The sequence below is a fragment of the Salvia hispanica genome, chromosome 3 (genome assembly GCF_023119035.1).
Source record: "Salvia hispanica cultivar TCC Black 2014 chromosome 3, UniMelb_Shisp_WGS_1.0, whole genome shotgun sequence".
Classification (NCBI taxonomy): Eukaryota; Viridiplantae; Streptophyta; class Magnoliopsida; order Lamiales; family Lamiaceae; genus Salvia; species Salvia hispanica.
Window position 1 is genome coordinate 46,313,222 of NC_062967.1, and position 17,579 is coordinate 46,330,800.

The 17,579-nt window shown below is 38.8% G+C and overlaps 1 protein-coding gene across 1 annotated transcript; it reads left to right on the forward strand.

Annotated features, from left to right (window-relative positions):
* Window positions 1-12,394: 12,394 nt before the first annotated feature.
* On the forward strand, window positions 12,395-17,370 carry LOC125213746 (microtubule-associated protein 70-2-like). Its single transcript, XM_048114455.1, has 11 exons — window positions 12,395-12,898; window positions 13,142-13,227; window positions 14,008-14,073; window positions 14,171-14,341; window positions 14,432-14,602; window positions 14,684-14,839; window positions 14,944-15,090; window positions 15,217-15,288; window positions 15,372-15,902; window positions 15,980-16,167; window positions 16,878-17,370. Exons 1-11 carry the CDS (start codon window positions 12,649-12,651, stop codon window positions 16,915-16,917), a joined length of 1,878 nt encoding a protein of 625 aa, XP_047970412.1. The 5' UTR covers window positions 12,395-12,648; the 3' UTR covers window positions 16,918-17,370.
* The last annotated feature ends 209 nt before the right edge of the window (window positions 17,371-17,579 follow it).

Consider the following 17,579-nt stretch of genomic DNA (forward strand, 5'->3'; position numbering starts at 1 on the left):
TTGGATTTATACAATAAATTGGAACAAGGCAATGGATAATTTAAATTGAAATAAGACGAATAAGGTGAAAATCATATCAATTTTATTGAATTTGAGTTGTAACTTGTAACGGACAACAATACATTACAATAATACAATTGTCAATACATTACAATAATACAACAATGTGATATAATTTACAAGTGTCGTCGGAACATAAATAAAAAAAACCATGAAATGGGGGGAAAAAGGAAAAAATTGAAAAGGGCTTGAGCTCAACTTAAACTTTCAAAGTTAAACTTTTCAAATTTAAGTTGAGTTGCCTACGTATCCACAATTTTATTGAGGAATCAAAGCCCACGTAGTTCTCTTACCTTGCTTACCTTTTTGGCCGGCCGTGCTCGCCGTTCACCGCCCCCCGTCATTGATATTGTTGAGCGCCTTCGCTTCCGACCTCGTCATCGGTGGAAAACTCTTCACCATCACTCTCTACACGGAAGTCGAAATCCGGCTCTTGTGCTCTCATGTCCGCCTTTGCCCAATCATCAAGTAACATAGTGGCTTCCATGTTTTTGGCGGAGAGATTGCTCCTTTTGTCGTCTAGGACACAACCGCCGACACTAAAAGCTTGCTCCACGGCGACGGTGGAAGCGGGAACGGCGAAAATCTCCTTAGCCATTATCGAGAGTATCGGAAACTCTTTGTCATGTGTTCCCCACCAATCAAGGACGTCAATTTGTTGAGTAGGGGGACCTGCATCTTGAAAAATAGAGCGCGATTCCAAATATATATCTAACTCACTAGTAGCTCTAGTCCTATTGGTTGTAGCACCGTATAGATCTTGCAATTGTGATACTACGTCGGGATCAATCATGACATTGCTATAATTCCCGCCACCAAAATCAAATGTCGAAGGACTAGGAGGAGCACGTACCTGGTGAATGGTGTTATATCGCATTTCATATTCCCCGTAGAGAGCACGAAGCGCACTATCTAACCTTAGTTTGATTTCTTCAACATTCGGAAGATTTAGTTCGAAGCCTTCTCCTCTTGTCAAGCCCATTTCGCGAAGTTGAGAAAAATCCAAATCGTGCAAACAACCATAGTACATGTCTAAAATTTTATGCACACCATGCAACTTCCACTTTGGATCCAAGCATTTTGCAATCAAAAACACATTTGGAATACGCGCAAAATATTTCAACCATTTTTCAACCATATAAAACAAAATAGCCTTCAACTCAATGAATTGAGTATTTTTCACACATGTCTTAAAACCAATTGCCACATACATGCAATGCTCCAAAACGCGCACAGAAGTAGGATAATAAACACCGGATAACTCAACAGTGGCATTTTTGAAAGCTTGGAATAATCGAAACAAATCCATGTTGTGGTCCCAACAAGAGGGTATCAAAAGCAAATCAGAAGGAACATGCGGGCAAGTTCTAAAAAAATCACATAAATACTCAATGTGGTTCAAAGTCGACTCCAACATATCGTACGTCGAGTTCCAACGAGTTGAAACATCCAAACGAAAATTGGTGTACCTGCACTGCTTGCTATGACAATATTTCTTCCAAGCTCTACCAATAGGAGCTTTGTTATGAATCAATTTAACAGCAGTTCTAATAGGATCAACATACTTTTGCCACAAATCGATCGCATCTTGAACACACAAATTCAAAATATGAGCAATACATCGCACATGAAAATATTTGCCATCAATAACAGGAGAACATGCACTGATGAGATCATCTATACTAGCAGTGTTAGCACTTGCATTATCAAAACCAACAGAAAAAATTTTATTGATCAATTGAAATTCATTCAAAACTTGAATGATCAATTGAGCAATTGCTTGTGCAGTGTGTGGTGCGGGAAATTCCCGAAATGCAATCAAACGTTTGTTCAAAGTCCAACTGTGATCAACGAAATGCACAGTAATGCCCATATATGAATTTTTGCAAAAACAATCAGTCCACACATCAGAGCAAATCGAAACTTTATGACCCAAGTTAACAATAAACGTACCTAATTGCACCTTCTTTTCCATGCATTGTCTAACAACAGCTCGAGTCATAGAAGTTCGACTCAATTTTCTTGCAGCGGCATTATAAACTTGTCGCATACTCGACTCAAAAGCATCGTTATCAAAAGCATTGAATGGAAAATGTTTCATCACAGCAAATCTAGACATCACATTAAGAGCATTTTTATGATCATATTTTAAAAGAGTATTGCTACACATACCTGATGTTTGGGATGAACCCGTCCCACTCCCGGTCCCGCCTCCATGTTGAAAGTTGAGTTGAGTTTGGGTTGGAGCGATACCAAACTCGACCGGATGCGCTTTCTCCATGTGACGGGTAAATGTACCATATCCTCCACTCTTTCGTAATGTGTATACGTTTTCACAATAGTTGCAATACACATTAAAAGTGTTCGGATCGGTACTATCTCGTACCTTCTTGAAATGTTTGACCATGATATCTGAGGTTAAAGTCCTTTCAACTGGTTTAGGAGGTTGAGGAGGGTGTCCACGACCACGACCACGACGACTCCTTGGTGGTGGTGGGGGTGGCATTTCTTGTTGTTGTTCCTCTTCCGCCTCCTCCTCCTCTTCCTCCTCGTCATCATCATCATCGTCGTCATCAAGATTCACCGGGGTTGGAATTTGTTGAGAATAGGCACCGGGACCGGGAGCACCACTACCACTACCAACATAAGCATCGCCACCATATCCACGTCCGCCTTGGGATTGAGAGCGGGAGAGAGCAATAGCATTGGCCATATCTTGCTCTTCTCGATTCTACAAAATAATATTTGTAGTGTAAATATCAAATAACATTATGAACAATAATGTAATGTAATTCATAATTAATAATATTAGTAGATAATAAATATTAACCTGCCACATATCCATGTTCCTTTGAGAAATCTCATCAATAACGGATTTTCGACTTGGCCTCTTGGACTTTCCTTTTCCCTTATCAATACGACCTTCTCGGGATGAAGACATCTTGATAGTTTATGGAATTATAGTAGAAATATGGACTTATAATTTTTTTTTGTTTTAGCAATTGAGAAAGACAACTTATAGAACTATAGATCAAGTATAACAATGCGTAATATAAGAGTAGCACTTGAATAATTCAAATGTAAGCACAAATAGCACAATGAGAAATGGGAGACAAAGAGAGAGAATTGGGAGATTGAAGAGAGAAACTCTTATTAACACAAGAGTGGGGTAAATGTAAGTGAGGATAGAGGGGGGTATTTATAGATAAAAATTGGGGGGAAATCTGAAATTGAATTCAAAATTCGAATTTAAAAAAAATAAAAAAAAAATTGAAAAACGGTCAAAAACCGCCGGAACCGCCGGTTTTACACCCGAAACCGCCGGTTTGGTCAACAAACCGTCTGACCACCTGCACTCAACCATCCCATCGAAGCTGCAACGTGTCAGCCTTGTGTTCCGCACCAAAACCGGAAACCGCCGGTTTGGCGGTTAACCGCCGGTTTTCACGGTTAACCGCCGGTTTTGGTCAAAAACCGCCTGAAAAAGCCGACCCATGCCTGCCAAAAGCTGACCGCCTCGAAAACCTCACCGGAACCGTGAAACCGGCGGTTCGGAACCGTCCGGAACCTGCGGTTCGGTGACGGTTTCGGTTCATTAAATTTGGAACCGGAACCGGCCCGCGGTTCAAATTATGACGGTTCCGATTCAAGATTTTTGTCACAGTTCCGGTTTCGCGGTTAACCACCGGAACCGAAAACCTTGGGCATCTCTACTTTGGTTTCCACAATAATGTCACTATGGTTGCGCTTGGTACACGAAATTGGAGGTATGGAATTGGAATTGAGGCCTTCAATTCCAAATCTAGTGTTTGATATCATAAATTATTTTGGATTTGGAATTGAATTTCAATTCCAAATCTTCACACACAATGCATAATTCTTACACACATTGCACACACACAATCACATACACACACCACGTTCACACACACACACACACACATACACTACACACATCCTCAAACACACACTACACACACACAGCAAAAACGCACACACACAGCAAAAACGCACACACAACACACACAGCAAAAGCACACACACAACACACACATTCACACACACACAACACGATTCAAACTCACGCACACACACACACAACTCACATTCTTACACACACACTACACACAACATGATTCAAACACACGCGCACATACACACAACACACATTCATACACACACACTACACACATCCTCAAACACACACACGGACACGCACACAACACATAGCACACACATTCACACACACAGTGCACACAGTATACAACACACACATACACACACACACACACTCACATTCAATTTTTTAAATTCAATTCCATATCAATTATTTCATTTTTCCAAACAAAGGATTTGGAATTCAATTCAATTCCATAGGTTTCCAATTTCAATTCAATTCCAATTCCGTGAACCAAACGGACCCTATAGATCATTACAATTAAATGCTCAAACAAACAAACATGTCATGAAATTCAAATTCTAGTCACTGAAACATGCGGTCGCTTGTTGGTTGTTCAGGTGTAACAAAAATTGTTGTCATTTTAGTAAAATAAATAAACAAATTTATGGAGGGTCACACATGAACAGGAGAACAACATTGTTTTGTCATTTATATTTTTCTTCTTCAACACAATATCTCAGTCCTCAGCAACCGGCAGCTAACCACGTCATATTTTTTCAAATTCTGAAATTTGAATTTCAGGAGCCACGTTAGTTTGTTTAAAGTTCATGCATTTAAGTGCAATTATCTCACGACACTTTCTTCAAAACGGGAATACTTTAAACAGGATTGATTCCATCAAGAGTATCTACTGCTAAATTACCTTTGCCTATCACCAAACTTCAACACCGAAGATCTAAAAACTGGTTGCAGTTTGGTGAAGCGGGGATCAATATGCTTCTGGGAAGTAGGATACACATGTTTCACAGCATAAGGCAAAGGGACCTCCCACATGCATGCCACATTCAGCATTTGAATAAACATTGTAGAAAATACCACATTAGATGATCACTTAAGGAGAAATCTTACACTTCCAGAACACCACTTCCAAGTAATACAACAAGATAACCCATTATATTTCTGGATTCAGAGAAACAAGCACTGGCTAGCCGCCACTTTATATCCCACACAACCTTTCCATTGTGAGCTAAACACATGACCATTCTAGACAATGCAACATCAACTGGAATGGGATCCACAGAAGAACTAATCAAAGTTATATTGGTATCCGGTCTTGTAGAATCTAAACTGAAACTTTCTAATGTTAGTGGATCACAAGCGGTGGTTCTCCTTGCTGACAATGCATGAGAATGTGCAAGCTGTTACTGTGAATCTTGTTTCCTTGTACGGCCTTCCGTTTATTTCCTCTTCCTTTAGGACCAGTTAAGAAAAGATGTCCTTCACAGTCTACAGGTTTACTGGTATTTCCATAAGTTCCTTCAGAAGAATTTATTCCAGATGAACCCATTGGGTATTCAATGGCAAGAGGTTGAACATGTTGGTTATCAGAATCTATCTTCTCCACGGTGTCACCAAGAGGTTTCTTTCTTGGCCTTTGAACCAGAGTTAGGTCTTTAGATTTGTCTGGTGCTTTTTTCTTCACTTGAGAAGGTACATCCTTCTCATGGATAGCCAAGAAACACCAAATCTGGATTACTCCTCTTCCAGTTAGAGAAGCGCCAATCTTATGATATGAGGCGATAAACTACTGAATCAAAGTTTAGAAGGAAAGAAATCATGAACAGTATCAGTGATATGTTTGTTCTAAACAATGTACGAGATGCCTTAAACACGATATCCAGAGTAAAAAGCATTGGACCACGTTCTAAGTCAGATGGTGCTTTCCATCACATTAAAGTACATTAGTTTGTGTCGAAAATTCCAAGTAAATCTATTCAGTTTTTTCCCTTTTTTTTTCCCTGTGGTTACAAGTTAAAGTTTTCTTAAAGCATGTGAAGGAAATACAAAGAAGAAGAGACGCAAGCAAAAGCTTTGTGCATAATAATACCTCAGACTTCCGATCGCCTCCAGGGCACTAGTCTAATGCCCAGACCGCACCATCGACATGTATTACAAAATCTTTGCTGAAAGATTATAAGAAATCAATACTAAGTAAACAGATTATAATATGACTTGAGCTAATTCCAAGATAGCTTACACATGTTCCACTTCCACACCAACTTCACTAACATTCCGAATCTCTTTCTGTAGAATTGAAAACAGATAATTCAACATGAAGAACGTTCACCAAAAATATGCAAAGAAGAAAAAAGAACTAGTACCTGAGGAACCACTGCAGCTGAAAATTGAGGTGAGGTTACCTCGCCTATAACATCTTTCTTCTCTGAATTACTCTGATAAGTGATACCTCAATAAATTTATAGAATTGGATAACCGCTTAGTCTCCGCTTCACTAACGTCGAGTGTTTCGGCATGCCCACATAGTCTGGAGATGGTATCAACGGCCTTGAAGTGATTCTCAAAGGAATAGTCGAATTTAGAAACCAAAATCTTCGGCGGAGCAGGCTCTTCGGGTCGGGGCAGCAGTTGTTCCTTATTCCTAGCGAGTTTGTTGTTTCGCTTCAGAGTGTTGAGTGATTGAGCGATAGGAGCGTCCTCGTCGATTTCCATGGTTCGCCTTCTTCAATGGAGCCAAAATTATGAATTTAAAACGGGGGTGTTAGGAGTATTTCTTTTCAAAGAAATTTATTTGATCAGAGCAACTCCTAGTAACAGAAGTGAATAAAATATATACAAAGAAATTTTAGTATTTATTTTTTCATAAGAACACAATATTGAATGAAATGATTTTTAAGAAGGTATTATATTTATGTTAATTGTAACGAGATCTATTCATTCATTTTCACATAAAAAATAAATAAGATAATTATGTATATTTTTAAATTTATCTTCTTCTATTGTATGACTACAAACCAAAATCTCCATAAATTTATTTCTTTAGTTCATACTTCATAGTAGTATATGTAATGCCCTCATTCCTAGAGAACGACAAACGTTTCTAATCCCTTAATCATGTATACTATTTTTATTTTTTGTAAAAGAAAGAAAACACGATTTGGTCATACTATAATAGAAAATAAAAAGTCCATTAATTTAGCTTAGTTCCTGTACGAATTTACAAATATAGTAACTTTTTTTCGAAATCATTTCATATAATATACCAAAAGATGGTTATAAAATGTATAATTCCTCTACTATATTGGTTAAAAGTAAAGATCTTGCATAATCTGGTCACAATCCAAGAAAGATAACCTTAGAGCATCTGCAATAGTACATAGGCCAGCAATAGGCCAGCAATAGGCTAGCCATTCTCTCCCCTGTCACGTCAGCAACACTAAAAAATCCACCTGCCACATCAGATTTAGGCCAGCCATAGGCCAACCGCAATAAAAATAATTCAAAATATACTACATTTACGGAATTAAAATTACGATTAAATTATGGAATTAAATTTACGAGACATATACGGGAAAATTCATTAATTGCATTTAAAAAAGGTACATAGATAAAAAAAAATTACATTTAAAAAGGTACATAATAAAGAAAAAAAACTATCGCCGTGCAATCCTCCATGCCCACAACTCTTCAATTATATCATTTTGGAGTTGAATATGAGCATCCACTTGGCGCATGTTGGCAAATTCCTTGAGGCGGCCGGCTTCATCGAGAGGCACCCCCTGTCGTACACTAGGGGTGGCCGTTCGTGGCTTGGACCGGCTTCATCGTCATTGACCCAACTAGTCAGTTGTGTACGCCTTCGTCTTCGACGATCATGTTGTGCAGGATAATGCAGGCGTACATTATCTGGGGAAACGCATCCGACATCCCACAAACGCGTTGGACCCTTAATTGCCGCCCATCGAGACCGGAGCACACCAAATGCGCACTCCACGTCCTTGCGCGCCGACTCCTGTCGTTCCGCAAAGTAGGCCTTCTTTTCATCACTTGTTTGTCTGATCGTCTTCACAAAGACCGGCCACCGAGGTATATCCCATCCGCCAAGTAGTAGCCCATATCATGCCGGTTGCGTTGGCCACAAATGAGACGGCTGGACCGACGCCCTGGCACTTATCGTTGAAGAGGGGAGACGAGTTCAGACGTTGAGGCCGTTGTTCGACCCGCTACTCCCAAAATACGTGCATGCCAGCATCCACAGCCGGTAATCGCCTACGGCCTCGAGGATTATCGTGGGATTCTTTGACTTGTAGCCGGTCGTGTAGGCCCCCTTCCAGGCAGTCGGACAGTTCTTCCACTCCCAATGCATACAATCTATGCTGCCTAACATCCCGGGGAACCCATGCTTCTCCCCGCGCATCTGCATCAAATTCCGACAATCTTCGGGAGTAGGGCTTCGAAGGTACTCGCTTCACCGAAAACGCTTTATCACGCCCTCCATAAAATCCTTCGAGACATTTCAGGGCTGTCGACTTACCGATGTGGAGGTACTCATCCCACATGTCCGCCGCGCGCCCGTAGGCCAACCGCCCGATTGCCGCCGTGCACTTTTGAATAGGGGTGTGGCCGGTTCTCGCTGTGCCCGCATCGTGCCTCGAAGCGGAAACACGATATTGACGCTCTAATGCCCCAACGATGCGCATAAACAACTCCCCGCGCATTCTAAAACGCCGCCGGAACATGTTGGCGGGAAACCGCGGGTTCTCTGCAAAGTAGTCGTCGTACAAACGGCTGATGTGGCAGCCTACGTGATCCCGATCAATCACTACTCGGCGGTGGACAACTCGTGGAGGGCGAGGTATCGCCTGCTGTTCCACCCTACGCATGTACCGCTCCATCTCGTGGTTCATGTAGGCATTCATAGCCTCGTTCATCCTCCGTTCGTACTCCTCGAAGCATCCCCACCACTACCACCACTACCACCACCGCTACCACCCGCGTTACTCATTGCGCGATGATGCTTTGTACAGAAAGTTAGAGAGAGAGAAAACTCGTTAAAACAAGTGGTGCAAATGAAAATGAAACGAAAATCGCGTTTATATAGGTTTGTAAAAAAAAAAAAAAACAAAACAAAACAAAAATCGGCGCTGGCCGATCGGGCCGCCACAATGGCGGCTAGCCGATCGGCTAGCGCATCGGCCAGCGCCCACCAATCGGCCAGCCCACGCCGATCGGCTCGCCGGTTAGCCGCTTGCCGCTTCCAATGGTTCGGCTAGCCGATCGGCCAGCGCGAAGAATCGGCTAGCCGGTCGCTAGCCGACCATTGCGGATGCTCTTAAATAGTTAAACTAAACAATTAATTTTTACCCAAACATACCAAATGGTCTATTAGTGCGGAGTGCGGAGACCGTGGACCACGTTGACTGCTGCCTCATCACCGGCTCCTTAACCAGAAAAATAGTAGTAGTGAAAAATGAAATGTGAGTATGCAAGCACACTGCAAGCAGTAATAACCAATTGTGTAACGAATCATAACACAATGAACCACTTCAACTTAGTTGATATGTATGTGAGACTAGTCTCAGTCCCTTGTGGGCTATAAACTCATATGATCCCTTGTGGATCGGACCCCTCGTGGCCCACATAAGCTCGTAGAATGATGCATGACACAACAACGATTATAATTATGTAATCACTATGCTAATAGATAAAGTAAACCTCACCTTGAAATTTGCAATCCAAAATAATCTCTCATGCTTGGTTCGATTGTCCGTCCTCGAACCTTATAAGTGCCGCTCCTAGCACTTAACCATTTTAATTTAGTTTATAAACTATCGTACTTAAACTTTAATCCCGTCTTTATAACTTAGAACATCTAAAACTTAAATTATCACTCTCAAACAAAATATACACAAGCTTTAAAACTAGTTTCATTAAATCTTAACAAACTAGTCAAAAAAATAGCAAGCAATCATCAATCAAATCATATTCGACATATAAACATTTGTCAATCATTTATCGATATAAAATCAAAAAGTAATTAACTAAAATAAAAAATATAGAAAATAAATAAAGATAACTAACTAAAATAACATATATGTTGAATAAAACAAAATCTAGAAAAGTATATTATGCAAGATTTGCTAAATCGAGAACCGTATCGTAATACTATACTTAGTGGTTGATGTTTTAACAAGTTTGTGGTAGGCCTATCATAGAAAATTGTCGTAACATAGCTATTGTTCTAATTTATGTCTCAAACTAATAAGGAAAATATTACTGTGCTAAATTACCTAGGGATGATTCAGGCATAAATGGGGCGAATCTCCAATTTATGTCGTAACATAGCTATTGTATAGTGTGTTTTATCTATTGTATTCCTAGCTAGTAGTGTTTGGTTTATACTAGGATCAGGGTTAGTGCATATGACATGTTTGACATTATCGAACATCACACAAAATGCCATTTGTAGTTTGTAAAATGAGTCTGCATTATTAATGTCATCTGTTGAGTTGAGATCTATAGTAAATAGTACTCCAGAATGAGTACAATTGTAATAAACGGGATAGAAGAGAGCACAATAAATAAGATTATTTAAATTACCACAATTAGTTATAAGTTACTGCTAATATATTGATAGACAAATAATACGTGGTACAATCTGTCAAATATTAAGACACAAACTCATGTAATATAATCACAATGTACACGCCACACGGTCATTAATCAGCGATAATTTATTTAAGGTAAATAAGTGCTAATAAGAATGATTAATTAATTCTTCTTTTTTTGGCATGCACAACCTAGAGAGGGCAAGAGAGAGGCTCTCGAATATTAATGGTTAATAAATTGTACACCTTATAATCAAATGGTCATTTCCGATATTGAGCTAAAATGGCAACTAACTAAAAACTTGTAAAAAGTTAACCTTCAGTAATAATTACTAAATTGAGAATTTATATTAACCTTTTCTAGTAGAACATTGATTACATGAACGAAATAATTACAATCTAAATTAATCATTAGAAATAAGTATAAATTATTATCATGTAATTACCTTTGATGAATTATGTCTTAAAAATGATATGAAATTAAACACCTATCAACTGAAATTGAAAGTGGAAAATAAACAAATTGGAAAATGAAAAGTTATTACTGTTAATTGGTAAGAGTCTTTACTTCGATCAAAATGTTAGGAATTTGAGTCATATTATCATTGTGTGCCTGCTGTGTGTGAGAGTAGTGTCATTTATAATCAGAATATTATTTCCATCACATCTTTCCAAAAATAAATTAAATTCATTTCCCGTTTCTTCGTCAAATGAAGATGACAAGACCAAGAGGATCAAGACCAATAATATTTGTGACTGTCTCGACAAAATAATGCTTGCACTTGTTTTTTGTTTTAATTTGCGTTAAGGTTGAAGGAATACACATCACATGTGCTTTATGGTCTTACAGTTATTAACTAGTGGAGTAACAAACAACACCAACAAAAATGTACAAACTCTTGCATTTGAAAAAAAAGAATTCTTTGTTTGCATCATATCATCTCTAAGGGTACACAAAAACTTAAAATGAGATAGATAATTAGTTCCAATAGTATTTCAAAACCAATTTCATTTTTGGTTTTTGAGAAAAAAATACCTATCTTTAGGTTTACACTAAACTCAAACCCAAAAAATTTTAAAATTTTGTGAGTAAAAATAGCATAATATAGAGAATATTCTTTTAAATTTGAGTTTAGTATAAATGGTTGGAGTAAAATCATATTTGATGTAACATTTACACTAAAATAGATTTGAGTTTAGTGTAAATGGTCGGAGATACTCTTAAACTCCATTCTTATTTTGTAATGGTAAAAATAATTTTCATCAATATTTGATTCCTTGTGTTTTGCAAGCGATGGATTTAGTACTTGGATTCTGTAGGATCTAAATGATGCAAAATTAATGAAATTAAACTGAGTTAAATGAAACCACCGTAATCATCTGTATTACCTGTCCGATTTAAGCTTCACATGCTACGTATTCATTGTCTACATTAAACCAACAATATTACACTGTTAAAGGTTTTGTTTACAGTAGATGCGATGGATTTATTAGAACAAAGGCATTAATTGAGATTTGTATTTGTATGTTCTCATTTACAGTAATAATTAATGGAACATGTTTTAATTTAAATTTAATTAACAACTCATCCTCCTCTCCCTTTCTTACACGCACACAGAGACAGCAACAGAGAGTGATTTCGTCTAATCAATAATTTCTATGACAACTCTACCCAGGCCTTTCCTCGGACTTTCTTCTCAATACGTGGCGTTTGCTGAGGGTTTATTAGTCATTTTGTGGGCGGGCGTTTTCTTTTTCTTTTCTTGGATTTTTTCCTCTCTAAATTACACACAAGGAAGGAGTTCAGAGCGGCGCTATTCCCTTTTTCTAGAGAGAGAAACAAAATCGCGTCAATTTGAACTCAAATCACCACTCTCTGTCTCTCTCTTTAAAAAAACTCTATCATCTTCACTCAAATTATACCCCAGCCTGCACTGTTTTTAAACTCATCTCATCCAAATCTCTCTCTCGAATATTTGTATCTATACACAGGCATTGTGATAATTAATACGGAAGTCTTCGGAAATTTGATGCGCGGTGCAAAAAGGAAATAGATCAGTGATGGAGGAGGTTTCCGGCGAGGGAAGTGCGGGCTTTACGGCGGAGCGGATACCCGGAGAGGTCAGCGGCAATGCTCAGGCGTCGACGCCGCTAACTGTGTCGGCGTCGTTCAAGGAGGGAAGCAGCAAGGGTTCGTCGCGGCGGAGGGCGTCGGTGCGGCCGAGCCTCGACGCGGATGAGTTTATAAATCTGCTCCATGGTTCGGATCCGGTGAAGTTGGAGCTCAATCGACTGGAGAACGAAGTCAGAGGTGAGTCCCTTCAGCTGGATCCACTAGATTCTCGCTCTGATTCGGTGCGGCTATTATGCGCCATTTATTTAGGGCATTGTAAATTTGGAAATAATTGTGTTTAATTGCGAGCTCCGAACAAAATCATATCCTTGTTTAGTTATCCATTTTATGTTTTATTTTAATTTTTAATGGACCACTATGCGATGCTTTAATAACTTATGAATGAAAATGGAAACTTTAGCGAGGGTTGCTGTTTTGCAGATAAGGATAGGGAGTTGGGGGAAGCTCATTCCCAGATCAAGGCGTTAAAGCTGTCTGAGAGGCTTCGTGAAAAAGCTGTTGAAGAGGTTTCTTTTGCTCTCACTTTAAATTTGTTTTCGTGGATATGTCTTCTTCATTGCAGTTGAGTTTCATACTGGAAACTGACGCCTAATCTATCTTGTGTGCTAAGTGGACATGGGGTTGATTTCGGAGAGGGTATTGGGAAGAGTTTAGTGATATCTATGTACATCAATCAAATTTTAATATTTTTCATGATGTAATACTTTGATGATATTGTGATTCCCTGATTGTTGTGAGTAATGTGACTCGATTCACCACTCTTGAAATGCTTGCTGTTAGATTTCTTGACTTTCCTTATTAAGGATACAAGTGTTGGAAGAGTATTCTTTTCTTGCCCTAAAACGAGGGAGATAGTGCTTTTTTTAAAGGGAGATAGTGTTGTTTATATTCTCATAGTATTCTCATAAGTCTGTTTCTAAGTTGCCAAGTTTTAAAAACTTTGGAAGAAGGATATGGTGTTATTATTATCCTCTTTGGGTTTTACAACTTATGCAAACCCATATCTATTCAATGGATGACGTATTTCAATCTTCATATGACACCATACAATATAAGTTACTAAATATTCTTCCATTTCAGAAGAACTCCCTATTGAAATAATTTGGTTTGAGCCGTTCATTTGAACTGAACTAATCCTTTCATGTATATCATAGTAGTTATCTGTAAAAAATACTTAAGCTAGTTCATTTTCTTCCCTTACATTCTCCCTTTTCTTTCCGTCCTTGCAAGTAGCTAGACGAACTTGAATCATGTCTGAAATCTGACTTTTGTTTGTTTACCTGTAGCTAACTGACGAGTTAGGAAAGGTGGATGAGAAGCTCAAATTAACAGAATCGCTTTTACAAAGCAAGGTACTCACTCTAGATTTTCTCTTTCCCACTTTTCTTCTTTTCTGAATGTTTATATTATTTTGACAATGTTCTTTCTTTAATTAACATTCATGGGCAGAATCTTGAAATCAAAAGAATAAATGATGAAAAGAAGGCTTCAATGGCGGCTCAATTTGCTGCAGAAGCCACTCTTCGGAGAGTTCATGCTGCCCAAAAGGACGATGACATGCCTCCTATTGAAGCAATCTTGGCTCCATTGGAGGCTGAGCTCAAGCTTGCACGGCAGGAGGTCTGTGCCTTTTATGCTTCTGCTCTACTAGTTGAAGAGGTACACTCATTTAAGGGTATTACTGAAATAACCTTGCCTTGTTCCTTTTAGATCTCAAAGCTGCAGGATGATAACAAAGCACTGGACCGTCTTACCAAGTCAAAAGAGGCTGCTCTACTAGAAGCAGAGAGAACTGTACAGGTAGCACTGGCAAAAGCTTCCATGGTCGATGACCTTCAAAACAAGAACCAAGAATTGATGAAGCAGATAGAAATTTGCCAGGTTTTAGATATTCTTATTTGTCATTCTGAAGCACCAAATTTATCTTCTTCATATAATAAAAGATCATATATGTTTTATCAGGAAGAAAATAAGATACTGGACAAAATGCATCGGCAGAAGGTTGCTGAGGTTGAAAAACTTACCCAAACTGTACGTGAACTTGAAGAGGCTGTGCTTGCTGGCGGCGCAGCTGCCAATGCTGTACGTGACTACCAACGGAAAGTTCAGGAGATGAATGTAATGTTCTGTACACACCAACCCCATTAAAACCATCACTACTTATACAAAACTATTCCATTATTTGCTTTCCATAAGTGAGTGGAATACTATTTTTGTTTCAGGAAGAAAGAAAAACGCTTGACCGGGAGCTAGCTCGTGCCAAGGTAACGGCTAATAGGGTAGCGACTGTGGTAGCCAATGAATGGAAAGATGCTAATGACAAAGTAATGCCTGTCAAACAATGGTTAGAAGAAAGAAGGTTTTTGCAGGTATTTTTGCATCCTTGTTTGCCTGTCATTATGTTTTGTATGCTATATTGCTATAGTGAAAGTAGTAGTATTGCCACTAGTCAAATCTTTGAGAAATTTCTCATAATATCTTTCTTTGTCTTCAAGGGGGAGATGCAACAACTTAGGGACAAGTTAGCTATCACTGAGAGGGCAGCAAAATCCGAAGCCCAGCTGAAAGTAAATTGCTTATTTTTATCATTATTAAAATCGGAATTTTAACTAAAATAGAATGAATCTAAAATTTATTTATCTCTCACCAGGAAAAGTATCAGCTACGTTTGAAAGTTCTTGAAGAGACTTTGAGATCGCCAAACACTGCAACTCGTGGTTCATCAGATGGAAGAAGCTCAAGCAATGGTCCTTCAAGACGCCAGTCACTGGGTGGAGCTGATAACATTTCAAAATTGACTTCCAATGGCTTCTTACCCAAGAGATCACCATCCTTCCAGTCAAGATCTTCTGGAAGCAGTTCAGTATTGAAACATGCAAAAGGGACATCAAAGTCCTTTGATGGTGGTTCAAGATCTTTGGACAGGTCCAAAGTTCTCTTAAATGGACTAGGACCAAACTTTAAACAAAGTCAGTCGTGTGATGGAACTAAAGAAACTGAGACACAAAGTAGTGCATGGAAAGAAACTCAAGTGGAAAAACCTAGTGACATACAAGTTACAGAGAAAGAAGATAGTGTGCCGGGGTTGTTATATGATATGTTACAAAAAGAGGTGATTTCATTGAGGAAAGCTTGCCACGAAAAGGATCAAGGCCTTAAAGACAAGGATGATGCAATTGAGGTTCATTTCTTTCCTTTTCTCAGTCATTTGTTACTATTGTCGTAATGCTAAAGGTTTTCGGTTGCTTCCACAATCAGATGTTAGCAAAGAAGGTAGAAACTTTGACTAAAGCAATGGAAGTGGAGGCCAAAAAGATGAGAAGGGAGGTGGCTGCTATGGAGAAGGAAGTGGCTGCAATGCGGGTGGACAAGGAACATGAAAATAAGTCAAAAAGATTGGGGAATCCGAAGAGTTCGATGAACAGCTCTCAGATGCTTCCTGGGAGGTATTTTCTGCTATTCTAGTTCTCGACAAGGGTTAATTAGTTACTTGGATGCAATATTTATACAATCTGTTGATACTAGCGGCGTCTTTCTTACGTTCTCCACTTCTCCTTAGTAAACTGGTATTGTCACATGATTTATCCTGATTTTCTGATTTTGTCCCAGGGATGAATTTACATGATTTCACCTCTCAAAGTATGCCAATGTTAGATACAGTCTGTTTGTCGACTTCTTGTGTTGAATCATGATACTGGCTAACTATTGTTTGTTGTAGCAACTAATGTTTTTCAAGTTTGTCTCAAATTAAGATTTACTTCATGGAAGCCATGCCTTAGATTCTGCTCAGTGTGTGGCTTTGGGCATTTACTAATTGTTGCGTTTAACACATTAAAGCTGTTTGTAGTCTTCTTTGGCTGATGTGGTTTGGATAAATATTGATGGGGATTCATTACTTAAATTTTTCTATGGAATCCTTTAATCATCTTATTTGAAGTGTATGAACTGGTCAAGATTCTGAGAGATCCATATGCTGTTCTTTGCATCATGTTTTGTTTCTTCCCCTTCCAATATCAACAACTCTTTGTTTTCTCGTGGTGCTTGCAATTGTTGTTTAACTTATCAGATGAACTGATAACTTACATTCATGAGAGCCCCCTTTTTGTTTCAGTCGTGTGTCTTTATTTGAGATCAATTAACACATTATCATCGGCAGGACTGTATCAAGAAGTGGGCTGACACGCAGTACACAATAGCGGATAATCCATTCACAGCATTGAGGGATTTGGTTGTTTGGTCCTTCTCATTTTCTAATTTTACCCTTTCACTGTTGTTTGTATAATTGTAACAAGCATGCCAATGGCTCTTTGGTCGTGGGAAGAGAAGAAAATGACGCAATGATGATGAGGTTTTGTGGGAAAAACTATGGGTGTGCTTCTGACTTAGACTACTACTATGTCCCTCGTCCGCGTAGGGATTAGCAAGGAACACGAAGGCATCAAAGTGGAGCTAACTTTTTGGCTGATGATATATTTGAGTGGCAGTTTAATATGTTGTATAGGTAGCTTGTTGGCTTATGGGTTGCCATATTGTCGTCCTCTCTATTATTTGCAGTCTATTTTGAATCTGCAGTTTAGTGTGATTGGTATTTGTCGAGGTTTGTCGATATTCTTGTTATCCGATAAAATATCTTGTTCTTCTTTTTTGCATCTGAATTCTAGCTCTAATTTATTTGTTGCGTCTCTGCTGATTTGGTTTGATTTATTTATTGTCTCAAGATTAGTGAGATGTATGAATACAGACTGTATACATTATCTTATCCAGGTTGGTGGGTGGGTGTGCTGTCCAGGGCCTCGTGGTCAAAATATTCTTTACAAGACTCTGGGCTTTGGTGTATGTGTCAGACTCAGAATGATTT